Below are 27643 nucleotides of genomic sequence, written 5' to 3' on the forward strand. Positions count from 1 at the left end.
CTTTGATGGAAGAGTCGCAGTTATTCACAGAAACAACACTTCATTGAAATGAATCCCAGGGTAAAAGCAAAGGAACGGCTCTTAAACGATCTAGCATGAAAGGAAACATGATAAGGCCTTAATTATGTAAAAGTAAAAGTGCTGAGTTAGTCTGATCTGACTCACAGGTCAAAAATGTGTATGTATTTGTAAGAAATAATGATCTTCTTGACATTTTATCTTAAGCTTTCACTGCAGATTGATTTCAGTGAACTGATATGGGGACTACTGAACGTCTATGTAGTCATGATCCGTGGGTTCAGCTTTATTGGAGGGCTGGCTGCTTGGATCTGGTGTTTTCTTGAAGTGTCCTCGGACACCTTAAGTTGAAAACAAAAGAGACCAACTGAATATTCAATGACAAACATTGTGGGAATTTAAGTTAAGATGGTCTAATTTGACCTTCAGCACAATATCTGCAGTTTAATGGTAGATTAGTGCCAGCAGAAAATACTTTAACAAATGAAGGAGTGGAAAATCCCTAAAAAACATGTTTGAGATGTTGAGTCATAGACAAAATGCTATTTTTTTAGAACAATCAGTTAAAAAATTTAAATGAAACTAAAGTGAGATATTCTGTATCATTCTGACAATTATCGATAGACGGATAGCCTGAGAGTGGAGCATACAAGATGACAAATTTTTCCTAGTTTCATAGCAGTAGTTGATGTGATCATATTATACTAAGACCAGGCAATGATGGCCCAGTTTCTCTAGTTTATTTTAACAGAATATGTCAGCATACTTATGATTGGCTATGTGGCTGAAAAATAAGAATTTGTAAAAGTAAAAACAAGTCTTACATTTACAGATGGAAACTGATGTGACATAAACAAGTATCACTATGATGACCAATCCCATGATCCCACCTACACGGTACACAAATGGCCACAGAGGCTCCTCAGTTTCTGGGCTCCCTGCAAAACAGAGAGTCTCATTATCAGTGTAAATAAAGTTCTTCATAGTTTTAGCCAGAAAGTGGATGAAGTTTTCTTACATGGCTCTGTTGTCATCCATGACTCAGTGGGTTTCTCGTTGATTTCTGAAATATATTCAGATGTTTATTTGCCAACAAATATTTAGATCCTCATTGTTCTTATTTTGCCAGTTACATGGGTTTCAATATAAATCATTATTAAATGTAGGGATGAGTATGTCAAGGAAAATTACTGATCTAAAATTAGAATTTCAACAGATTTACTGGAATGCACATGTAAATTTGCTAGCTTGATGCTAACACATAACTAAAACTTCCATTTATGGGCTAATAGATTTAGCATCATGTTAATGCTGAGGGATTCATTAAGTTTTTGTTTTAATTTAGGATATTGTCTTCCCACAAGTATGGGAATAAATGGAGGGCATCATCACTTTCTTTACACCACAGCATGTACTCTGCCCCTCCCTCCAAAACAGCTCTCACTTTCATTTAAGTGAGGAGTAGAGAGAGCCACATCACATTCTGTTAAGCCGGGTGTACACGATTTCAAGCCAACCATACGACTGTCGTGGCAGAATGGCATCTCATGCTGTACAACTGAATCACTTATGACGCATGACCATCGCGCACGAGTTGTGTGCTCACACTGTACGATCCGGTGGTCGTGCATGACCTGAGTGCTCACGTCGTGTGACTGAAGTTGGGATGGACTGTGACAGAAACCTGCAGAGTTTCCCTTTTTTTAAAGGCTCACACACTCAGGGTGAAGCGTCTCCAGTCATATTCTCTCTCTCTCTATATCGCTCCCGCTCTCTCTCCCTCTCCCGCTATCTCTCCCTGTCTCACACACACAAACAGCAGCACTTCTGTGTCAGCAGCAGGTCCATGGATAGGAGTACATAGATAGGAAAATCGCACAGAGTACACCTGGCTTAAGTTGAAAGAGCGAGGGAGCTAAAGAAGAAGACAGGAAGCAGTGGTTAGCGACTTCACTTTGGCTGACACCTACCTCCCAGCAGTGAAAAATACCTGCTTAGAAATGATCATTATTGTTCTAATGGTCTTGGTTGGAATATTAACTGGACGGTAATAGTCGTTGTAATTGCATATCTATCTATCTATCTATCTATCTATCTATCTATCTATCTATCTATCTATCTATCTATCACTACCTTGGATGTTTTTTCTGTTTTATTAATTTTATAAATCAATCATGGTCAATATAATTTGGCTGTTTTGACCAAAAAAATGTAAAGAAGAACCCCTCTTTAACCCTCTCAAAGTAATGTCAGCTGACTGACCTAATTCTACAGAGGTTCAGCCAGTTGATGCTGGTAGACTCACTGTTAGTGAAAGGGGGATCATCTGAGTGCAGTGAATGTGTCTCAGGTGATTGTAGTACAAAGACACCTGTATCTGGAAGGTCCACTCACTGGCTAATGAGTATTCCTGGCTACTATTACACCAGGCAAACAAAAGAACACGACATGCAACTCAGAGAAAAGGTTATTGAAGTGTTTAAGTCAGAGATGGATGAATAAAAGTTTCAAGGGACATCCCCTGGAGCAGAGATTGCGTTGGACTTTTTTGTTATCCATCATTTTGACGGAAGGGGTCGTAAAAATTCCGTCATGCCATTTTACAATCCGTCATTAAAATTTCCTCTTTAATATCTGTGATATAACATAATTCAATATGACTTTATTAGTAGTGTTTAATTAATGAAGCACCATTTCTCAACTTATATTCAAAAAACAATCTTTGAGGTTCTGCATTTTAATGGCACTGAGAGAAAGATGAACACAGCAGCATTTATTCCTCGTCATTTTTACGCAGTGACAGTGGAGCAACAATCCCTGTCTTTAAGCAAGCAACTATGAACTGCGCCATTTAAGATATCACACAGTTTTGAGGATATTTTTAATATTAAGGTGTTGTAGTTTGACGACCATAGCTGATAACAAGTTGTTAAAAGGCTGCACTGGAGCCGCATTTGTCTGCTCCACAGGAGTTGTAATCCGAAAAAACGTCACACACTCGGACCTTGCATGTTAAGTCAGGTGTGTTTGTATTTGCCCTGACTGTGAAAATTTGTAGAATGTGGCAAACAGTTTTATACTTCGAGCCTGTGTCTCTGTCACTCCTTTAAAATCCAGCTGGATCCATCCTGACACAGAGCTTCATACAGCACACACTCATGCATCATAGCGCTGAGACAAGTTGGAGAGATGGAGAACAACTTTTTAATTCTGTCTCTGGTATGACCTGTCAGTAGGCTACAAACGTATGCCTTTATCTGTTATATTTCCATGACTGATATCATGGAAACTACGGTGTTTCAGAGAGAGAGAGAAAGCAGCAGGCGCTGATCTGAATCATCATTCACCCATCTCCCTGTAATATTTCCATGGTTGGTATCCACATGATAAATGAGCAAACTTTAGTGTTTAAAGTGAGGTTTCTGTGGTGAGCAAGTGAGGTGGAAGCAGCGGGAATTGTTTTGAATCATCATTCACCTTGGACGTACGAAATTTCGCATAAAATCGAACCTGTTCCGGAAAAAAAGGGAAATAAACGACAATTTCAGCATCAGTGTGCAGACATGATTGTAACAACATGAAACAGGCTCATTGTGCAAAGGCCTCTGCATGCCAACCTGTGTACTGAAACACCTGCAGGCTGCAGAAGTCTCTCAGTGTGCTGTCAGCACGGAGACCGACGTGCTTTCATTAATCTACGATGTCGAGGTCAGGGATAGAGCCCACTGGCTACAAGTTTTTTAATAAATAACCTCCTTGATAGTCCATGTGTGCAAAATGGAAAAGGTCTGTGCATCTGTCTGTGTGTGTGCGCTGAAATGTAGGCTCATCCTCATCTTTCCAGTCCGTCAAAATGACGGACAGCCTTCAAAATTCTCTGTCATCCTTTAAAAAAATCCACCAATGACGGAGAATATACGGTTAACGCGACCTCTGCCCTGGAGAGAAGCCCCTGGCTGCGGCCTGCAGATCAGGTGGCGCTCAGCGTTTGCCGTTTGACTCCACCCATCTCAACGTTCCATAAACCAATCGCGTTCAGTCTCGTTACATACAAATTCATTTCATTTTGCAACCACTGTTTTACCCTGTCTCCCGCTCGACTCCCGACTTGTTATTTCTGTCGCTTATCCCCCTACTTTTAAGTATGGTCCTGTCATCTCTAATATTTTTCAAGTCAAAGCAAGTCCTCCACTTGTGCTTTATATGCAAACTTCAAAAAACATCCACCCCTCTCCCTGTAGTTGGTTTGATCCAAAGACACTGCATGAGATCCTCTCTGAAGGTTAACACAGGCACATAGGTAGCTGTGTGTCACTTGTTGCAGAAGAGTTTATTAGAGCATCAGCTCTTTTTTAAAAATGTGTTAACGTGATATGTGGTGAGTTATACTGGTTGGTTAAAGAGTTTATTCATCCTGTGGTTTAGCCCTGTTCTCGCTATCTAACATAAGTTCTGATGTGCTTTAACGTAGCATCCTCTAATATTCATATGGAGAGCTTAGAGCTGCGCGAATCTTACAAGTAAGGAGACTGACTGTTACTATCACGACTGACTTTCATAAAAAGCATCTTGTCTACAATCATCTTCTCCGAACCATATCCAGTGGTCTTCCTTGTCCCTCCCCTCATCCACAAACAGCTGAAACCTTGTTTCTGTCTCTCCCCTACTCTTCCAAAAAAAAAAAAAAATCAGCTAATCAGCTAAAAAGAGCGCATAAATTTCTATCCCACTCATTTACATAAACTCCAAATCAGTAAATACTTTTCCAAATACTGCAAATCAGTAAATATCTTTCTAAATGCTGCTAACAACGTTGAGCTCCAACTCAGCCAATGGAATGGCGTTGAGCTCCGCCCCCCGAACTCTCAACTCAGCCAATGAAATGCCGACGTTAAGCGGTGTTGAGCTCCACCCTGATCTGCAGTCTGCAGTCAGGGCTAACTGGCCCTGGAGTTCATGTAAATCCACCATGAAGAAATGGCACATGTGTAAATCTGTCTAATCCAATCTAAACCAATATCCATAGACTAAGAAACAGTTTGGATCTCCGTCGAGTCCAAATATTTCCCATTTAGGCAGATACTAGTCCATTTTTCTCCCGTTTTCGCCCGCTTCTCACAGCAGACTTCCGTCTTTGAAGCCCAGAGGCGAGCAGCTGAGTTGTGCGCTGATGTGACGTCAGTGCAGCCCCTATTGTTGCGTGTGTAGCTCCACCTTTTCGGTACGGTTAGGTAAGATTGGCACCCCTACGGAAGGGTGCCGAAAAGTGGGACGGTACGGTTCGCTTTTTTGGGACCCTTTCTCTATGGAAACGACAAAAAAAGCGTGCCGTCCCGCACCGAACTGAACCGAACTGCTCGGTGGAAACAAACTATAAGACTACTCTGAGGGAGTTCCAAGCTTCAAGAATAATTGCATTGACACTACTTTGTAGAAATTTGTTTTTACTTTGACATTAAAGAGGTTTTTTTTTTTTGTCAAAAAGCCAAAATATATCGACCATGATTTTTTTATAAAATCAGTAAAGGGTAAACATCCAAGGCAGGGAATGCTTCATATAAACCCTGTATCTAGAAGTTTAGTCAGTTAAATCACAGAAAATACCACACTCACCATTGACAAAAACTTTGATTTTATGTCCCACCGTTAAACTACTTTGGCACTGATATACACCTGAATCATTTCTGACAAGGTTTTTAATTATCAGAACAGATACTCCCTCTAAAGGCTTTAAAGTTTTCCACTCTGTTCTAAAGCGACTGCCGTGGCTGACATTAACAGGAACTACAGTTTCCTCGTATTTCATCCAGGAGATTGTTGGTGGTGGATCATTGCAGAATAAAACTGGGCATTCAATTCTTAGATCTTCCCCAAGAAGAGCGATGTATTTTGTGTTGCGGTGAACCAGGATTCTGACATAACATTCATCTTCACCTACAGAAACAGACAGAAAAATACAGTGATTAGATATGCTGGGGTTAGTTTAAAAGCAGTGATACCAGCTTATGATTAAATGATTTAGCAGATTTTAAGTGTTATCTCAACTATAATAAAAATAATAGGATCTCATAAAAGTAGCAGGTATCACTTTATTGTTGCAGCAGCTGTGGTCAGAACACGGAAAGTTCACAGCAGGAAGTTATGTGTGGTGTCTGTGGCTACAGGGCCTTTTTTTTAACTCTTTGTGTTCAGTGTTACATTAGAGAAAGTGTGTTTGCATTAAATATGTTTACATTTATTTTAGTTACATTTGATTTTTAGGTTGAAGCTTGCGGTTGAGAGTTGGGTTTGCCAGTTTTAATGAGGAGAAAGTGCTATAAAAGGATGTCATATTTAAGGCCAAAGATCACCACTGTTTAAACTAACCAAGCACACACTAAGGATGTAAAGCTGCTGTTCTTCTGCTGTGCTCTATTTTCCAAGTTCTGACCAAGTAAAAGCAACTAAATTTCTCAAAAGTGGATAGGAAAGGCAAAGGAAAGCAAATTTTGTGTAATTTTTAGGGTAATATAGTTACTCCAGCTTGTTCTACCTGAAATAGATCAAATTTCTGCAAAGATTCTCCTATTGTGATCAGAATTTGTCCTGTTTAACCTGTGAGATATTTGTGTGCTTTCTCCTCTATCAAAGTTTAATTTTCGTCCACCCAGTTTCACATTTAACCAGTTCATTTCCATGTTGAGTTTTAAACAACACACAGTTGAATCTCTTTGTGAGTCCTGGAGATTATGTATACTAAAAGCTATCACTTGTGTTTGAAACCTGTGTGCAGCAGATGTAACGTTGGCATTCTTTCTTTTTCTGAAGCATGTTGGTAGACAGATTCTTCACTGATGGAGAGACAATGACAGTTACACCGCACTCATCAGAAATGACAAAAACTTACTATCTGCTTCCAAAGTGAGGAGTGTTGCAGCCAAGATGAACACATGAAGGATGGTCAGGCAGAAATTTGGTCTCATGATGGAAATCCTCTCAAGAAGCAGCTTCCCAGTTCTGTAAAAGGACTAAAGGTCCGTTCTGTGTACTGCAGTAAATGACTTCTGGTTTACTTTACTTCCTGTTTCTTTTATCAGGGTGGGCTAAGGTGAGAGAAAACCCACACTGCAGACAAAGCTGTGATGGAAAATACATGTGAAAAAACTTCACAGGCATTGAAGCAAAAAAATCACTTCACTGGTGTAAGATTGTTTATAGAGAAAGAATGGAAGTCATATATTCATTAAAACAAGCAGACACTGATTCATATATTTGATTGCACAAAATATGTCATTATCAATACATTCTCTTTACCTGAGTTAAACAATCACAGGCTGATAGAATTACGGAGGCTGTTTAGGCATTCTTACAGTCGTTAAATGAGAACTTTTAAGCTGTTTTCACACACACACACACACTCCTGAAAATTTCTCAAAAATGTCAGGAAAACCTGCCCCTGAAATATTATCTCTCATGGTGGGAAGTTTTCACTATTGAACAGTGTCTGAAGACAGTGGAGGAAAAGTCAAACGTTGTAATCAAAGGTTTTGCCTTTACATCCATGCTGTAAGCAGACTTACTGAAAGTAGCAACAGATGAGTGAGAAAGAGCATGGAAATGCTTTTGTGATTGCACAAAGATTACAACAGTTCTTTAATATAAACGTCATGACCCTTGCTTACCCAAGATGAAGTTTTCTGACCCCTTGTTTCCACTTGTGTATTGTTACAGATCTGACCAGAAGCCTACTCAGTCTTATGGTAATCTCTGAGATATCTGTCTTTCCAGCAAAACTCTTCAACTGTTATATTTTTGTCCCACAAGAATATTTTGAAAAGCTTAATTTTCAACATAGATTCGAAGCAACTGTTAGCAAAAAAGGCTAACTCGCTAACATTCTATTACTTTCACTTATCAGTGTTGATTTTCCAGTGATGTCTTATTACCAAAAAGAGCGTTATGTTATGAAATACAGCATGATTTATCAGTCAATATGGAGCACAGTCAGATCCTCAATTTATACTTTCAAGTTTAAGGCATTAGACTAAAACAGGCCAAATGAACATTTGCAGGACTAAACAGGTTAGCTTAGCTTAGTTTGTTCAGTCATCATACATCTATTCAATGAAATTTTCTACATAACATGAAAAATTCCTGGCAGGCTAACTTCTTCACTTATGTCTTGACCTGCCAATATTTTTCTCAGTAATTCTCTGAACACATATTTCAGACTATTGAATGGTGATAAACAGAATCATCCTCACTACCATGGCTTCAGGTAGTTTCTATCAGGTTTCTCTTCATAAAGAGGTGCACTCCATGCCTTGGACGCTATGAGGCATCATCTGTATAGTGACTTAGTGGATTCCTACAACCAGCCCCTGAGCTGTCTTCTGGACCTCCATGCCCCCTTAAGATCCAGGTCAGTCTCCTTCTCGCGCTCAGCACCCTGGTACACCTGCGAGCTGCGCCAAATGAAGGCTGCTGGGCGTGTCCTTGAGCGGCGGTTCAAGGCCTCTGGACTGACTGTTAACAGACAGGCATACAGAGAACACAGAAAGGCATATGCAGAAGCTCTGAGGGATGCACGGCCCAGGTTTTATTCCACCATCATCAACAACAGCCCCAGTAACTCTAAACAACTTTTCTCAACAATAAATCACCTTCTCAAACCCCCTCACTCTCCCACTCTGAGACCAGCGAGGAGAGGTGCAACACGCACATCACTTCTTTCAGACAAAAAGTTGATAGCATTCGCTCACACCTCTCTGCCACTGCTGTCTTACCTCCCCAAACTGTTGACCCACCGTCTGAGATTGTCCAGCCTCTCTGCTCTTTCTCTGATGTCACACAGGAGGAGGTGGAGGATGTCATCAGAAAAATGAAGCCGACCACCTGTGCTTTGGACCCCTTTCCTTCAGCCCTGCTGAAGGCCAACATCTCTGCCATCTCTCCATTCATCACCAAGATCATAAACCATTCCCTCCTGACTGGCCACATCCCATCTGCGTTAAAAACTGCAGTCATCAGACCACTACTAAAAAAAACACAAACCCTGAATCCATAAGTCTTTTCCAACTGCAGGCCCGTCTCCAATCTTCTATTTCTGTCTAAGGTTCTGGAAAAAACTGTTGCAGCACAACTTCAGGATCACCTCAAACATAATAATCTCTATGAGAAGTTTCAGTCTGGTTTCCGTCCTGGCCATAGCATAGAAACAGCCTTGGTCAGGGTCATCAACAACCTCCTGATGGCAGCAGATACCGGTTCCCCATCTCTTCTCATTCTCCCGGATCTAACCGCCGCCTTTGACACAGTCGACCATAACATCCTCCTTCACCGCCTGAAACACACCGTTGGACTCTCCAAAAACGTACTTAGCTGGTTCACCTCATATCTGACTGACAGAACCGAGCACGTCGCCCTGGGCAAAGCAAGGTCACACACCCACAGCGTCACCTGTGGTGTCCCTCAGGGCTCGGTGCTGGGCCCCACCTTCTTCACCCTCTATCTGCTCCCCCTGGGCAATCTCATCAGCAGGCGTGGTATATCCTACCATTGCTATGCTGATGACACACAGCTCTTCCTCAGGACAACCCCCACTTCTCCTGCTCCCCTGTCAACATCCACACTGACCACCTGCCTGGAGGAGATAGACGCATGGATGAAGCTCAATTTTCCTCACCTGAAGAGCTCCAAAACAGAAGCCATCCTAGTTGGCACACCACATCAGCTCCGCTCTTCCACCATCACTAGTATCACCTTCTCTGGTCAAAACATCCCCCTTTCCACATCTGTCACCAACTTAGGTGTTAAAATGGACCCTGTACTCACCTTTGACATCCACATCAAACACCTCTGTAAGACATCATTCTACCACCCCAGGAACATCGCCAAACTTCGTCCAACACTTACCGTGGCAGATGCAGAGAAGCTCATCCACGCCTTTGTCTTCTCAAGGCTAGACTACTGTAATGCACTCCTCATTGGGATCTCTGGCAAGAGCATCCAGAGATTACAGTATATTCAGAAGAGTGCTGCCAGGATCCTGCTGAGGGTCCGCAAACATGAACACATCACCCCCATTCTGAAATCTCTTCACTGGCTCCCTGTCCCATACAGAATTGAGTACAAGGTCTCCCTCCTCACCCATCAATGCATCCACAGACATGCCCCCCAATACCTCAAGGAACTCCTCACCCTCCAGACCTCCTCATGCACCCTCTGTTCAGCAACCAAAAACACCCTCCAAGTCCCCAGAACCAAGCTCCGCACTATGGGTGATCGTGCCTTTATCTCTGCAGCTCCGAGGCTGTGGAACGCCCTCCTGACCCCCTGAGGGCCCCACAAACTGCAGATGCTTTTAAAAGAGACCTAAAAACCTATCTTTTTACTAAAGCTTTTTGCTAAAATTTTTTTATAGGTTCTCCTCTTAATTGATTTTATAATTTTATCATATTACTCTTCCGCTCTGTAGCACTTTGAGATAGCTGAAATGTAAAGTGCAATACAAATAAAATGTATTATTATAATTATTATTATTATTATCATTATTATTACACATGAAGCAAATGTCTAGTAGTCTTGTGTCAAATAAATATTTTCTGTAAATCCAATTTAACAGTTAAACAACTTACACCATGACCATGCTAAATTAGTGCTAGCACCACCAGCCTTGAATCCTCTTTTGGAATCAGTGCTTCAGTAATATGTGTGTATAACCTGGAAGAGCCTGTGGACAACTTTATCCCCATTTTCTAGATCAGAACAGTGCTAAATTGTGTTCCCACAAAATGCTATCAATGCTAACAGGGGTTGTTTACATCCAATTAAAGAGCATTGTGGCAGTAAGGCAGTGGTGATCAAGACTACTAAAACTACACTGGCAACTAATGGAGGGCAGCTACATTACAATAATAAAAATCTTTGTTAAACAACCATAATTTACTCCTTGTCCAGCAAAACTGATTGAATTAAACAGATGGAAACACCTCTGCCTTTAACTCCAGTACATCCTGGATACTTTAACACATTTATTTTTCCCAGGCACCAATTTGTGACCCACTGAAAACAGCTTTGCTACCCACTTTTGTGTCCCAAACCTCCAGTTAAGAATCACTGCGCTGAAGCATACTGTGTGCTTTGCCCCTCCCACCAAAACAGCTCTCACTTTAATTTGAGTGAGGAGCAGATGAAGCAACGGCACGTTCTGTTAGCAAGGGGGCTAAAGAAAATGACAGAAAGCAGCAGTGGTTTACAAAAACAACCACAGACACATGAAACCATTAAGTTGCAGAATTCATTACATTATGGTGACTGCCTCTCAAGGCAGTTGCTCCATCGATCTTGATGTACAGTCAGTTGTTTCTGGTCATTTTATTTGGCATCTTAGCACCTAAAGTGATGCAGTTATCAATCCCACAATCTCATAGATGCATTCCATGTGAGTATAACCTGACACAGCCACTGGACAACTTTATCCATATTTCCTAGACCAGAACAGTGCTAAATTGCACTGTTCCCACAAGAGGCTATCAGTGCTAGCAGTTACTGGTTGTTTACATCCAGTTAAGGAGCATTGTGGCATCAAGACAGTACTTTTAAGACCACTAAAACTACAGTGGCTACTAGTGGCAGGCAGCTGCATTAACTGGAGTGTTTCACTGGGATTGTGGGCCTGAAATGATAAAAAGAATGCTAGTTTAACCAGCGTGCAGTTCTGATGCTGACGACGAAGGGATCCGACTTAAAACATTTAGCTGGCTACTTGCGTGCATCATCATATCCCAACATGACACAAGATTTTATGGTGGAGGTGGCAGGAAAATTACAAGTTATTGTGTGCCAAATAATTCTGCTATTTGCATACCCTCATGACACTCACCCTGACATTTCCCCCTAACTGTTGTGCTTGTGTGAAAACAGCTTCTGTAAACCCATGGAACCATTTCTGTAAACAGATGAGATTTTACATGACATTAGATTCAAGTCTTTAAAAAAAAATAAATCACAGTTTTAACCTGCAGCGAGCGTGTGAAGCACAACAAACCCAAAACAAACCCTTACAAGTTCTACACAAGAAAATAGGTTGAAAGTTCATTTAGTTTGATGGGAAATCGAGCCAGTTTAGTAACTCTATAGTTTGACATTGCACTCCTTTTTCCATCTTCCACTCTGCTCTGCTTAATCAAGAAGGAAAATAAGTCACTATTATTAGTTTGCATTTCTTGCTAGTTCAAGATGTCAGAGGTTGAAAGCTTTTAAGTAAAACAGTGCACACGTTTTACTGATTGCTTCTGATTTGTTTCCTGGATTTTACTGGATGTCTATTTTTTCTATCGATGCAGCTGTCCATGCAGGATGACTTGCTATTCATCACTGTCTGTGCTAATCTCGCTTGTCACAGGATGTTGGAGGCTGCCAAAAAAAGGCAAAAACTGGTGTAAAAGCTCTAAAAACTGTTGTATATCTTGGGTAAACTTACGTTTTTACACTTTTAACACAGCCAGAGGTGCAAAAACTAACACTGCTGTAGATTAACTGAAAACAAAAGTTAAGTGATATTTGCAGTAGATGTGTGCACAAAGTTTGTCACCTACAGAGGAAGTAAAACATACAAAGACACATTGGATACAAAAAACCTGTCAGGTTTCTCATGTTCGAAATTTCACTTCTTGTATTGTCACAGGTTGATTTACAGGAAATAACAAGCACACCCTTTGATGGAAGAGTCGCAGTTATTCACAACGACAAACACTTTATTGAAATTAATCCCAGGGTAAAAGCAAAGGAGCGGCTCTTAAACAATCTAGCATGAAAGGAAACATGATAAGGCCTTAATTATGTAAAAGCAAAAGTGCTGAGTTAATCTAATCTGCTTTACAGGTCAAAAATGTGTATGTACTTGTAAGAAATAATGATCTTTTTGACATTTTATCTTAAGCTTTCACTGCAGATTGATTTCAGTGAACTGATATGGGGACTAATGAATGTTTTCGTAGTCATGATCCGTGGGTTCAGCTTTATTGGAGGGCTGGCTGCTTGGATCTGGTGTTTCCTTGGAGCGTCCTCGGACACCTTAAGTTGAAAACAAAAGAGACCAATTGAATATTTAATGATAAAATATTGTGGGAATTTAAGTTAAGATGGTCTAATTTGACCTTCAGCACAATATCTGCAGTTTGATGGTATATTAGTGCCAGCAGAAAATACTTTTACAAATGAAGGAGTGGAAAATTCCTAAAAAACATGTTTGAGATGTTGAGTCATAGACAAAATGCTGTTTTTCTTTAGAACAATCAGTTGAAAATTCAAATGAAACTAAAGTGAGATATTCTGTATCATTCTAATATTCTAGATAGCCTGAAAGTGAAGTATACATGACAAATTTTTCCTAGTTTCATAGCAGTAGTTGATGTGATCATATTATACTAAGACCAGGCAATGATGGCCCAGTTTGTCTAGTTTATTTTAACAGAATATGTCAGCATACTTATGATTGGCTATGTGGCTGAAAAATAAGAATTTGTAAAAGTGAAAACAAGTCTTACATTTACAGATGGAATCTGATGTGACATAAACAAGTATCACTATGATGACCAATCCCATGATCCCACCTACACGGTACACAGTCGGCCACAGAGGCTCCCCAGTTTCTGGGCTCCCTGCAAAACAGAGAGTCTCATTATCAGTGTAAATAAAGTTCTTCATAGTTTTAGCCAGAAAGTGGATGAAGTTTTCTTACGTGGCTCTGTTGTCATCCCTGCCTCAGTGGGTTTCTCGTTGATTTCTGAAATATATTCAGATGTTTATTTGCCAACAAATATTTAGATCCTCATTGTTCTTATTTTGCCAGTTACATGGGTTTCAATATAAATCATTATTAAATGGTAGGGATGGGCATGTCAAGGAAAATTAGTGATCTAAAATTAGAATTTCAACAGATTTACTGGAATGTACATGTAAATTTGCTAGCTTGATGCACATAACTAAAACTTCCGTTTATGGGCTAATAGATTTAGCATCATGTTAATGCTGAGGGCTTCATTAAGTTTCTGGTTTAATTTAGGATACTGTCTTCCCACAAGTATGGGAATAAATGGAGGGCATCATCACTTTCCTTACACCAAAGCATGTGCTCTGCCCCTCCCACCAAAACAGCTCTCACTTTAATTTAAGTGAGGAGCAGAGAGAGCCACATCACATTCTGTTAGTTGAAAGAGCGAGGGAGCTAAAGAAGATGACAGCGATGCAGCACTGGTTAAAAGAACCAACCTCAGTCACATGGTCAAATGGATACTCAATTAGTAATAAAATCCCAACATAACAGGCCTACAAAAACTCGTCCCTACAAAAATGCATTTTTGATCATTATCAGTGGGTTTGTTACTACGATTTTAGTTCAAATTTGCTTCTATTTGGCTGACACCTACCCCCAGCAGTGATCTCAGACATGAAAAATACCTGCTTAGAAATGATCATTATTGTTGTAACGGTCTTGGTCGGAATATTAACTGGATGTTAATAGTCATTTTAACTGCATATCTATCTATCTATCTATCTATCTATCTATCTATCTGTCTGTCTGTCTGTCTGTCTGTCTGTCTGTCTAGTATTCACCTCCCTTGATGTTTTTTTCTGTTTTATTGATTTTATAAATCAAACATGGTCAATATAATTTGTCTTTTTTGACGAAAAAATGTTAAAAAAACAAACAAACTTTAATGTTAAAGTGAGAACAGATTTCTACAAAGTAATGTCAGCTGACAGATCTAATTCTACAGAGGTTCAGCCAGTTGTGCTGGTAGACTCACTGTTAGTGAAAGTTGATCATCTCAGTGCAGTGAATGTGTCTCAAGTGATTGTAGTACAAAGATACCCATATCTGGAAGGTCCAGTCACTGGTTAATGAGTATCCTTGGCTACCATTACACCCGGAAAACAAGAGCACTACAAGCAACTCAGAGAATATGTTATTGAAGAGTTTAAGCCAGAGATGGATGAATAAAAGTTTCAAGGCACATCCCCTGGAGTTCATTTAAAACCATCATGAAGAAATGGAAGGAATATAGCACATGTGTAAATCTGCCTAGATCAGGCTGAGTGACCATGCAAGAAGGAGTCTAGAGAGTGAGACCACTAAGACAGCTATGACTACTCTGAAGGAGTTACAAGCTTCAAGTAAAATTGTAGTGTCCATATGTGTAAGAGTGAATATCTATACAGTCACTTATTTTACATTACAAATTTTTTATTTTATTGACCCTGCTTTGTAGAAATGAGTTTCACTTTGACATTAAAGAGAGTTTTTTTTTTTTTTTTTTTGTCAAAAAGCCAAAATATATAAAGCATGATTGATTTAAAAAAATCAGTAAAGGGTAAACATCCAAAGTGGGGAATGCTTCACATAAACCCTGTATCTGGAAGTTTAGAGTCTGGATGTTTAAAGTCAGTTAACTGAAAAAGGGACACTTACCATTAACAGAAACATTGATTTTATGTCCCTTGGTTGAACCACTTTGGCACTGATATACACCTGAGTCGTTTCTGACAAAGTTTTGAATTATCAGAACAAATACTCCGTTTAAATCCTTTAAAGTTTTCCATTCTGTTCTAAAGCCACTGCCGGGGCTGACGTTAACAGGAACATTAGTTTCCTCGAGTTTTGACCAGGAGATTGTTGGTGGTGAATTGTTGCAGAAATTAACTGGGCATTCGATTTGTAGTTCTTCCCCAAGAAGAGCGTTGTATTTTTTGTTGCGGCTAACTCTGATTTGGACTTCACATTCATCTTCACCTGCAAAAGCAAAGAAAACAGATACAGAAAGGGTTTAGTAATCTTAAAATGAGTTTTTATCAAACATTGTGATGCACTTACTGAACTCTATAGTCGTAACAAAAAGCATTTAAATCCTTTTTTTGTTTTTTTGGTTGTTTTTTTTTTTTTAACCAAATTTAAGAACTTTTCTAATTGGTCTTGGATTGTATTTTAGCTAACCCCCACTAGACCAAAAAATTTTTGATAAACTTTGTCATTTTTGACAAAGTTTTGAATGATCAGAACAGATACTCCCTCTAAATGCCTTAAAGGTTTCCACTCTGTTCTAAAACGACTGCCATGGCTGCCATTAACAAGAATATTAGTTTCCTCTATTTTTAACCAGGAGATTGTTGGTGGTGAATTGTTGCAGAAATTAACTGGACATTCAATTAGTAGTTCCTCCCCAAGAAAAGCTTTGTATTTTTTATTGCGGTGAACTCTGATTCGGACTTTACATTCATCTTCACCTGAAAAAACAGACAGAAAAATACAGTGATTAGATATGCTGGGTTATGTTTAAAAGCAGTGATACCAGCTTATGATTGAATAACAGACTTTCAGTGTTATCTGAAGTATTAGAAAAATAATAGAATCTCATAAAAGTAGCAGGTATCACTTGATTGTTGCAGCAGCTGTGGTCAGCACACGGAAAGTTCACAGCAGGAAGTTATGTGTGGTGTCTTTGTGGCTAGGAGGCCTTTTTAACCTCTTTGTGTTCAGTGTTACATTAAAGAAGGTCTCTTTGGATTAAATATTTTTCAGTTTATTTCAGTTATGTTTGATTTTTAGGTTGAAGCTTGTGGTTGAGAATTGGGTTTGCCAGTTCTAATAAAGAGAAAGTGCTATAGAAGGATGTCATATTTAAGGCCAAAGATCACCACTGTTTAAACTAACCAAGCACACACTAAGGATGTAAAGCTGCTGTTCTTCTGCTGTGCTCTATTTTCCAAGTTCTGACCAAGAAAAAGCAACTAAATTTCTCAAAAGTGGATAGGAAAGACAAAGGAAAGCAAATTTTGTGTAATTTTTAGGGCCTAAATAGTTGTGTTAAAGTTATTCCTGCTCTTTCTATCTTTAATAGATCGAATTTCTGCAAGGATTGTTCTATGGTGATCAATATTTGTCCTGTTTTACTTCTGTTGTGTGTTGTGAGATATTTGTGTGCTTTCTCTATCAAAGTTTAATTTTCGTCCACCCAGTTTTACATTTAACGTGTTCATTTCCGTGTTGAGTTTTGAAAAACACACAGTTGAATCTCTTTGTGAGTCCTGGAGATTATGTATACTAAAAGCTATCACTTGTGTTTGAAACCTGTGTGCAGCAGATGTAACATTGGCATTCTTTCTTTTTCTGAAGCATGTTGGTAGACAGATTCTTCACTGATGGAGAGACAATGACAGTTACACCGCACTCATCAGAAATGAAAAAAACTTACTATCTTCCAAAGTGAGGAGTGTTGCAGCCAAGATGAACACATGAAGGATGGTCAGGCAGAAATTTGGTCTCATGATGGAAATCCTCTCAAGAAGCAGCTTCCCAGTTCTGTAAAAGGACTAAAGGTCCGTTCTGTGTACTGCAGTAAATGACTTCTGGTTTACTTTACTTCCTGTTTCTTTTATCAGGGTGGGCTAAGGTGAGAGAAAACCCACACTGCAGACAAAGCTGTGATGGAACAAACTCTTGAAAAAAACTTCACAGTTATTGAAGCAAAAAAATCACTTCACTGGTGTAAGATGTTTATAGAGAAAGAATGGAAGTCATATATTCATTAAAATCAAGCAGACACTGATTCATATATTTGATTGCACAAAATATGTCATTATCAATACATTCTCTTTACCTGAGTTAAACAATCACAGGCTGATAGAATTACGGAGGCTGTTTAGGCATTCTTACAGTCGTTAAATGAGAACTTTTAAGCTGTTTTCACACATGCACTCCTGAAAATTTCTCAAAAATGTCAGGAAAACCTGCCCCTGAAATATTATCTCTCATGGTGGGAAGTTTTCACTATTGAACAGTGTCTGAAGACAGTGGAGGAAAAGTCAAACATTGTAATCAAAGGTTTTGCCTTTACATCCATGCTGTAAGTAGACTTACTGAAAGTAGCAACAGATGAGAGGGAAAGAGCATGGAAATGCTTTTGTGATTGCACAAAGATTACAACAGTTGTTTAATATAAACGTCATGACCCTTGCTTACCCAAGATAAGGTTTTCTGACCCCTTGTTTCCACTTGTGTATTGTTACAGATCTGACCAGAAGCCTACTCAGTCTTATGGTAATCTCTGAGATATCTGACTTTCCAGCAAAACTCTTCAACTGTTATATTTTTGTTCTGCAAGAATGTTTAAAAAAGTTTAACTTTCAAGATAGATTGGGAGCAACTGTGAGCAAATAAACGGCTAACTTGCTAACAGGCTATTACTTTCGATTCAGTTATCAGTGTTGATTTTCCAATGATGTCTTATTATCAAAAAGAGCGTTATGTTATGAAATACAGCATGATTTATCAGTCAATATGAAGTGCAGTCAGATCCTCAATTTATACTTTCAAGTGTAAGGCATTATTAGACTAAAACAGGCCAAATGAACATTTACATGACTAAACAAGTTAGCTTAGCTTAGCTTGTTCAGTTATCATGAATCTATTCAATTTTTTTTTTTTTTTTTTTTTTTTTTTACAAAAATGCTAAATTCCAGGCAGACCAACTTCTTCACTTATGTCTTGACCTGCCATATCAGTCCAGATTTTTCTCAGTGATTCTCTGAACACATATTACAAACTACTGAATGGTGCTAAACAGAATCATCCTCTCTCCCATGGCTACAGGTAGTTTCTATCAGGTTTCTGTTCATAAAGAGGTGTACTCCATGCCTTGGACACTATGAGGCATCATCTGTATAATTACACATAACCCAATTCAACAGTTAAACTACTTACAACATTACCATGCTAAATTAGTGCTAGCACCACCAGCCTTGAATCCTCTTTTGGAATCAGTGCTTCAGTAATATGTGTGTATAACCTGGAAGAGCCTGTGGACAACTTTATCCCCATTTTCTAGATCAGAACAGTGCTAAATTGTGTTCCCACAAAATGCTATCAATGCTAACAGGGGTTGTTTACATCCAATTAAAGAGCATTGTGGCAGTAAGGCAGTGGTGATCAAGACTACTAAAACTACACTGGCAACTAATGGAGGGCAGCTACAGTACAATAATAAAAATCTTTGTTAAACAACCATAATTTACTCCTTGTCCAGCAAACCTGGTTGAACTTAAACAGATGGAAACACCTCTGCCTTTAACTCCAGTACATCCTGGATACTTTAACACATTTATTTTGCTGGTCATTTTATTTGGCATTTTAGCATCACAAGTGATGCAGTTATTAATCCCACAATCTCATAGATGCATTCCATGTGAGTATAACCTGACACAGCCACTGGACAACTTTATCTCTATTTCCTAGACCAGAACAGTGCTAAATTGCACTGTTCCCACAAGAGGGTATAGGTGCTAGCAGTAAGTGGTTGTTTATACCCAGTTAAAGCCAGTAGTTTTAAGACCACTAAAACTACATTGGCTACCAGTGGCAGGCAGCTGCAGTAGCTGGAGTTTTTCACTGGCATTGTGGGCCTGAAATGATAAAATGAATGCTGATTACTAGTTTGGCTGACTTGTAGTTCTGGTGCTGATGACGAAGGAATCTGACTTGAAACGTTTAGCTGGCTAATCATGAGCATCATCGTATCCCAACATGACACAAGATTTTATGGTGGAGGTGGCAGGAAAATTACAAGTTATTGTGTGCCAAATAATTCTGCTATTTGCATACCCTTGTGGCGCTCACCCTGAAATTTCCCCTAACTGTTGTGCTTGTGTGAAAACAGCTTCTGTAAACCCATGGAACCATTTCTGTAAACAGATGAGATTTTACATGACATTAGATTCAAGTCTTTGACAACATAAATAGATCACAGTTTTAACCTGCAGCGAGCGTGTGAAGCAAAATATCAAACCCAAAATGAACCCTTACAAGTTCTACACAAGAAAATAGGTGGAAAGTACATTTAGTCTGATGGGCAGTTGAGCCAGTTTTGTAACTCTATAGTTTGACATTGCACTCCTTTTTCCATCTTCCACAATAGCTCTGCTTAATCAAGAAGGAAAATGAGTCACCAGGATTAATTTGCATTTCTTGCTAGTTCTAGATGTCTGAGGTTGAAAGCCCAACACATTTTCAGTAAAACAATGCACATTTTACTCCTTGTTTCTGATTTGTTTCCTGGATTTTACTTGATGTCTATTTTTCTATAGCTGCAGCTTTCTGTGCAGGATGACTTGCTATTCATCACTGTCTGTGCTAATCTTGCTTGTAACAGGATGTTGGAGGCTGCCAAAGAAAGGAAAAACTGGTGTTAGAGCTCTAAAAACAGTTGTATATCTTGAGTAAACTTACGTTTTTACACTTCTAACACAGCTGGGAGTAGGTCATGAAACCTTAGCAAAGTACAGGTTTCAAGCTGCTGCTTATAGATGCTAATTTGAGCGCTAACATTCAAGGAAAAGTCTGGTGTCTCAGGTAGATTGGTTGGAGTTGCACTGCATCATTCTCGTAAAGAAGCAGTTTTTACAAAAGTGTAAATGAAGTCTTTGTCCATCCTTTTTTCTTGGTTGTATAAGTTTGATCCATCAGTGGTCCTCTAGTGTCTAAGAACTGTTGGGGTCTCTAATACGGATCGCTGCATACTCCGATCTTTCCTCGATCTGCCGCCGTGGCCGAGCAGGAGCTCTAGGTGGGATCTCATGGTTGAGTGCAGCATACACAACAGAACCCCCCTCCTCTTCCAACGTATTCCTCTGACGATCTCTGTCCTCTTTAACCCTGCTGTAAACGCACTCGTCTCTCGGTAATGGCGACTTGTTGGGCTGCGAATGCGGCATCTTTCTCCTGGTAGATCTCCGAGCTAGCGGCACTGCAGGGCTTCCTCTTGGTGAGGGCTGGACGGGGTTTGGGAAAGGATTTTCGACCATTGGAATAACCACATACTGCAAAAATCAACAAATATAACACTTAAATTGGTGAAAAAAATCTGAATAAGTCAGCTGTTTGAGATGTTTCCTCGTCTTACCTGACTGTCCTCCATGATCTCTTTCTTCGATTTTCCTACATCATGATTATTTCACAAAATAAGTTACTGTTTAGCTATTTTTTACAACTCTTAATGCTGGTTAACAGTGAATAAAAACATTGATTTCTCACCTTTACAGCCTTGCATTGATGCGACTGATACAATTATCACAATGACAACGAATGCAGCGATCCCAGCAGCAACGTACACGTACGTCCAGAAATCTAATTGAAGTCCAGAACTCCCAGTTGTGCTGTCTGCATAAAAAGAGCAAAATATTAACATGCTTGTGTAATTAGACTTAATGTAGGTTACAGTGTTCCAAAGAAGAAAATATCTCATGCAAAAGTCTGATAAAAATGAAAAATGTTATGAACTTGTCTTACTTATGTTATTCTTTTCTGTAGCATTGCTAGTCCCTCCATCATCTATAAAACAAATTATACAAAGTCTTAGGTCTGATGTGCTGTCTAAAAAATGTGAATAAAATAGAAGAAATAAGAAGAACTTCATTTATGTAAATAAGAAATAAAATAACCTTATCATCATTTAACATATTCAGTGGTTGAGTCTGGATGTTTAAAGTCAGTTAACAGAAAAAGGGACACTTACCATTAACAGAAACATTGATTTTATGTCCCATTGTTGAACCACTTTGGCACTGATATACACCTGAGTCGTTTCTGACAAAGTTTTGAATTATCAGAACAAATACTCCGTTTAAATCCTTTAAAGTTTTCCATTCTGTTCTAAAGCCACTGCCGGGGCTGACGTTAACAGGAATATTAGTTTCCTCGAGTTTTGACCAGGAGATTGTTGGTGGTGAATTGTTGCAGAAATTAACTGGGCATTCGATTTGTAGTTCTTCCCCAAGAAGAGCGTTGTATTTTTTGTTGCGGCTAACTCTGATTTGGACTTCACATTCATCTTCACCTGCAAAAGCAAAGAAAAACAGATACAGAAAGGGTTTAGTAATCTTAAAATGAGTTTTTATTAAACATTGTGATGCACTTACTGAACTCTATAGTCGTAACAAAAAGCATTTAAATCCTTTTTTTGTTTTTTTGGTTGTTTTTTTTTTTTTTTTTACGAAATTTAAGAACTTTTCTAATTGGTCTTGGATTGTATTTTAGCTAACCCCCACTAGACCAAAAAATGACATTACTCTTTTAAGCACTTCACAGTTAAATTAAATAATCCCTAATGATTGTATTTTATATATTAGCATCATGCACATCATGCACAAATGGGTGCTTTAAAAATGCTTTTAAGTGTAAACAATGGCAGATTCATTGTTCAACTATATTTTATTACTATATCTACGCCACAGTTTATATTACTGTTTAGTTTTAAAGGGTTATTTTATATGGATATGAATATGGTATGTCGTGAGATATTGGCTTGATCTTATGTGTCCTTTGAACATATGTTTAAGTTTACAGATCAAATAGAGACAAGCTTTAGTCCTTAAGACACACCTTAAAATGTAAGAACAGGATGGGCTCCATTTTTCACACAAGGCATTAACAAATAATGATCTGAGAAGTTGCCATGGTTGTCACTACTTCTCTCTTCTTGGTGGATTTTTAAACCAACTTTGTACAGTCCACAACCTCCTGTATCAGACAGAAAGCATACGCAAGGGTGGAAGCAGACCGGTAGGAAGAGTAGGTAGGGTACAAAACAATCATGTCTATAATGGGAAACAATTTGGGGCTTTTCAGTGTGTCTTGTAGTGCTAATAAAATTTCACATATAAAATAGAACAACCCTTCGCCTACAATAGACATGGGAAAAAACATATCGTTTTTATGTGTTTTTAGTTGCATACTGGCTTGTAAGGTTTTCTAAATCGTTATACTACTCTGACTTTTTAAAGCTGTTTGGATGAACCTGGCAAAAATGGTTGATGCAAGGACATCATACACAGAAATAATAACAGACTTGAACTTTAATAAAAAAAACAATCCAAAAGAAAATATAAAAACAATACTTGATAGTGTCACACAAAAAGACATCTAAACATGATAACCAATCAAACCAAAAAGGTTGGTTGATTACAATAAAGATTAAAAAAAAGTTTCTGTGATGATTTTTTATGTCACTATTAGAAAGACTATTTTCATGAGATCGAACCATTACTCAACATTTTCTGACCCTGGCAATCCCCTCTGTGTTTTGCATAAATCTTTGAAATCAGCAAAATTTCTTTGTGTGCACTAATGCCTCAAAAGTGTTACAATACACGTACAATTTTCTACTCATTATTAATGCAAGGAGAGAGTTCATTCTCAACTTTTGGGGAAGAAGAAGTTGACAAAAGGCCACTTCAGTATCTGTTCTGGAGCTTTAGAATAAATCAAATAACCATCAATCAATGTTAAAAATGTTTAACTTCACTGGTGTAATGAGTGCATTCAGACTATAAAAAAACAACACAGTTTAAGCCTCAAAAACCCAAAGACAGAGAAAAAAATTACCTAGAGGAGCCAGAAGTGCACTACAGACAAGCCACCAAGAAAAAAAAGAGGAACCAAAAACTTACTTAAAAGATATGAACAGTTTTTAAGAGACACAGTCAAAAGAAGAAGGAGAAAAATGCAGAGAGACTCTAAATAACTCACCTGTGATTTAAAATAAGGACACAAATATCTTTTAAAGAGACCCAAACAGCTGCCAGGTGAAAATAAAAACAATAAAGCTAGATAAAACGACCACAGAGACACAAATTGACTACAAAGTAAAGCTAACTTCAAATACACTAATTCAAAAATACAAAACAATAAGAAAGAAACAAATAACTTTAAAAAAGATCTTAAAAGTGCCACAAAGAAACACAACGTTGCTACAAAGGGAGATGCACTTTTTCAAAGATACAAAGAGATGCTAAAAACAACAGAGACGCAAAACAAAGACAGGCAGATGAATTTAAAAATGGGACATAAAACTTCAAATACATCCAGTCAACAGAAACGCTCGACACACCACAAAGCTACTACAAAGAGTAACAAAACTACTACAAATTAAACAAACTGTAAAAACTTTAACAAGACGAGTCACTACATAGATGAAAATAACTGAAAAGGACAAAAAAAAACTACTGAGACAAATCTACTACAAACAACTTTGAGACCAAAGACGACATTAAAAAAGATCAAAAAGGGACACAAAACACCTACAAAAAGATCAAAGATGATAAAGTAAACAACAAACTTAATGACTAAATTTAATAAGACTCATTAAATCAGAAAAATACCAATAAAGTGGCTCTAAAGACACTTAAAACTACAAAGAACGTCAAAAACTACAAAGAGAAACAAGCTATTAAAAAACACCTGCAAATGAGACAAACGTCTAAGTAAAGAATAAAGATGACAAAGGGGCACTAAACAACTACAAGGAGACACAGAAAATCAAAGTGTTATTGACTACAAAGGGCGTTAAAAGACTACAAAGAGACAAATAACTACAAAAAGACACAATAGCCTTCATTTATCAAACGTGCCTAGAAAGCAGATTTAGGGGCAGAAATCATCTTCAGTGTGATTTATGAAAAATGCCAATCTGGCAAATTACAGCTGGTGGAGCAATATGGAGGTATGCAAGACAGCAAAAATACATGCTTCCTTTATCATTGTTTCACCCTTTAGGTCAGATAAGAAACGTCATATAAAATATTTGTTGTTTTCAGCTTAAAAATTAGAATTAAACGTGATAAAACACCACATGGGGAAGGAAGTCACTGCTGTGAGCAGCAATGGTGCAGTCTACCTAACTCCAGCTCATACTAGAAAATTTAATTTCTAAGTGATACAGTATAACTTGTATGTGATATTATCATTATTCTTCACATTTGATTTAAAATATAATCAATATTCTTTATATTTGGATTTTAAAATCATGGTCAGCTCTTAGGATGTGGACATGAAAGCATGTTTTGGTTGTTAAAAGAAGCAAACCTAAGAAGGCCGGTCTAAGACTCTTCCAGACTGAGATGAGCGGAAATGACTGTACACCCAAATTTCTGGTGATAAATGAAGGCCGGTGTTCCCAAGTGCTCATCACTACAAAGACACAATTACAATACAAACAACTAAAAAAGGAAACAAGACTACTAAAAAGTAAACAACAAACTGCAAATGACTTTGAGATAAAAGACTGTAAAGATTAAGGGGACACAACATACTTAATTCACTTCAAAGAGACACTTAACTCTTAAGCAACACAAGTTGAAAGGAGATCAGAAACAGCTACAAAGAGAGACAGAGAACAACTGATGAGCTCCAAAGAAACACAAGACAACTACAACAACTGACAACTATGGAGGTATAATAAAGACTACAGGGAGGCACAAAACAACAAATATCAGCTACAGAACTACAAAGAGACAGGACATTTAAAATGTATATGCAAAGCAACTACACGGAAACAAAACGGCTACAAAGAGACACATTACTTTAAAGAAACTAAAAATAATGAGCAAATGTACCACAAAGAGAAACAAAGAGGTGGAAAACAACTGTAAAGAGATGCAAAATGACTACAAAGAAACAGCCAATGATTTAAAAGGAACAGGTCGCCGAAATCTAAATGAGCCGTCTCATGATATAATCGACTCAACCATAGAGGCAGCTATTTAAAACAAATAACCCTAAAGTTAGTCCCTTTATTGCTTCATAAGCCATCACAAAATAACCACAAAGAAATATTTATGGCCAAAGAAAACCACAGTAGAAACTCCAGATTAAATACATGACAACACCGTGGTTTGTGTTCATAAGGTTCTTCTTATGACTGTTATTCTATTCTATATAAATGATATTGTATCAGTGTTATTTTAGTGAGTAGGTACATATGTCGAACAGGAAACTGTCACTTTCCCTATGTGAATCATCCCTTTAATACTCAAGGTATGTAATGTGGGCAGACCATTGGTCATGCTAATGAGAGGATTAAAAAATATGCTTTTTTGGTGTTTTTCACCCTAATATTCTCCATCAAGCTTCCAGACACAGAAAAACATCTGACAGAAGAAAATAATAAAAAACCAGCTTTAAGCATTTGAAATAGACTTAAAAAAAATAGTTTTGCGGATATTCACAGTAAAGACCTTTAAGAGACAGACACTAACTTTCACATATGCTGATTAAACATGATAATACTTTTATACCATAATAATATACATGCTAGGTTTGAGATGTACAGTGCTTAAGAAATTTATTAGACCACCTGTCATAAAAACAAGAAAACACATGTATTTTAAAAATCTTTGAAAAAACTTGTTTAAAACTAAAAACTAAAACTAAAAACGTTTTACCATTTTGAACAGGAATGAGGAATTTCAAACTGAATTCACCTTTTTATACCCTAATTTGAGCCGGTTCACTGGGCTTCTCTGAGAATTCAGAAATTAATCAAGCATAACATTCAACCACTAAAACTCTTTTCAGGAATGCAAGTAAATAACTATAATTTGACATATTAATCAAGAAATAATAATGTGCTTTACCATTTTTTCAGTTTTTTGTAAATCAGTAAATTTGAAAATTCATGGATAACAGTAATAATTATATTTACGCATTAAAAATATCATTTCGGTTAGAGAGCTTCTACATATTAGTGTATTAACCATTGCAGAAACATAAAAATGATTTTGGTAATTACCAATGCTGTTAATTTAGGGTAGCTGTGGCATAAACCTTACTTTGGGTGGTGGTCTAATAAATTTGTTAAGTACTGTACTTCCGCTAACTTTCAAAACTGCACAGCATGTCCGCATCTTCCATTTTTAAGATGTTATTATGCCATTTTTTGCTGTTTCAGTTTTAAAAGAACACCTAAAAGTTCACATCCTTTACAGGAATCAGGCCTCCCGGCTTCATTAGAGAGTCTAAAAGCTGACTTTTTGGCCTAAAGCCCTGATTTAACACATATCAGACCCACAGAGGAAGGAAAGGTCACACTACACAAATACAGTGACAGCACAAAATAATCCTTACTGTCAGCTTTTGTGGCGAGAAGCAGCACTGCCAAGACGGACACATGCAGCAGAGTCCAGCACTTTTTAGGCCTCATGATGGGATCATAAAACTTGCTGTTATCTTCCAGTCACAGTCAAACCAAGTGAGAAAAATCCCTCGGAGTGCTTCATTATTTGGTTGATGAAACAGAGAAGTGCTGAAGACGAGGTGTTCGATTTTAACTACATGCTGCTTCCTCTTTCTACCTCTACTTCTTTCCCCCCTGAGAACAGGGGCGTGAGAGCAGGAGGGGAGTCAAAAACGGTGGGTGGTCTTGCTTCTGCAAAAGTTGCAAGTTTGAAGTGCCGAAACATCTCAGATTTGGGGGTTTTCCACTTTTTAGGTGCTCACCCTGCTATAAAAACAGCCACACAAGGACCCTGTGTTACAACAACCTTCCTTTCTAACTTTACTTTTCATTTTGAGGCTGTGCTCACTGTAAGCTTCATCACTCTAAAGCAGCGTCTGTGGTTCACCTTCTTGAAGTTGACTTCCTCTCCTAGATCCTTTCCTTTCATCGACACCAGCTGCATCTCCTGCAAACCTGTGCGGCCTTGTGCACACAGCGTCATGTGGTTTCAGAGGAGGATGTACAGTCACTGAGGAGATGTGCTTTCATACCCTATGAGACGATGTGAGTGGTTAATATCAGAATACACCATCAGCCTT

At 38.3% G+C, this 27643-nt stretch overlaps 1 protein-coding gene across 2 annotated transcripts; it reads right to left on the reverse strand.

The window, feature by feature from the left end:
* Nucleotides 1–17546: 17546 nt before the first annotated feature.
* Nucleotides 17547–27212, reverse strand: LOC121506068 (B- and T-lymphocyte attenuator-like). 2 transcript variants are annotated; one of them, XM_041781568.1, is made up of 6 exons: nucleotides 26954–27212; nucleotides 21567–21887; nucleotides 21341–21382; nucleotides 21086–21211; nucleotides 20955–20989; nucleotides 17547–20871 (listed from the first exon to the last, which is right to left on the reverse strand). In XM_041781568.1, the coding sequence occupies exons 1-6, from the start codon at nucleotides 27027–27029 to the stop codon at nucleotides 20533–20535; spliced, it is 939 nt and encodes a 312-aa protein (XP_041637502.1). In that variant the 5' UTR covers nucleotides 27030–27212; the 3' UTR covers nucleotides 17547–20532. The 2 variants fall into 2 exon arrangements, with proteins under 2 accessions (XP_041637502.1, XP_041637503.1); XM_041781569.1 differs by lacking the exon at nucleotides 21341–21382.
* Between the last annotated feature and the right edge of the window lie 431 nt (nucleotides 27213–27643).

The sequence above is a fragment of the Cheilinus undulatus genome, linkage group 24 (genome assembly GCF_018320785.1).
Source record: "Cheilinus undulatus linkage group 24, ASM1832078v1, whole genome shotgun sequence".
In the NCBI taxonomy this organism is placed as follows: Eukaryota; Metazoa; Chordata; class Actinopteri; order Labriformes; family Labridae; genus Cheilinus; species Cheilinus undulatus.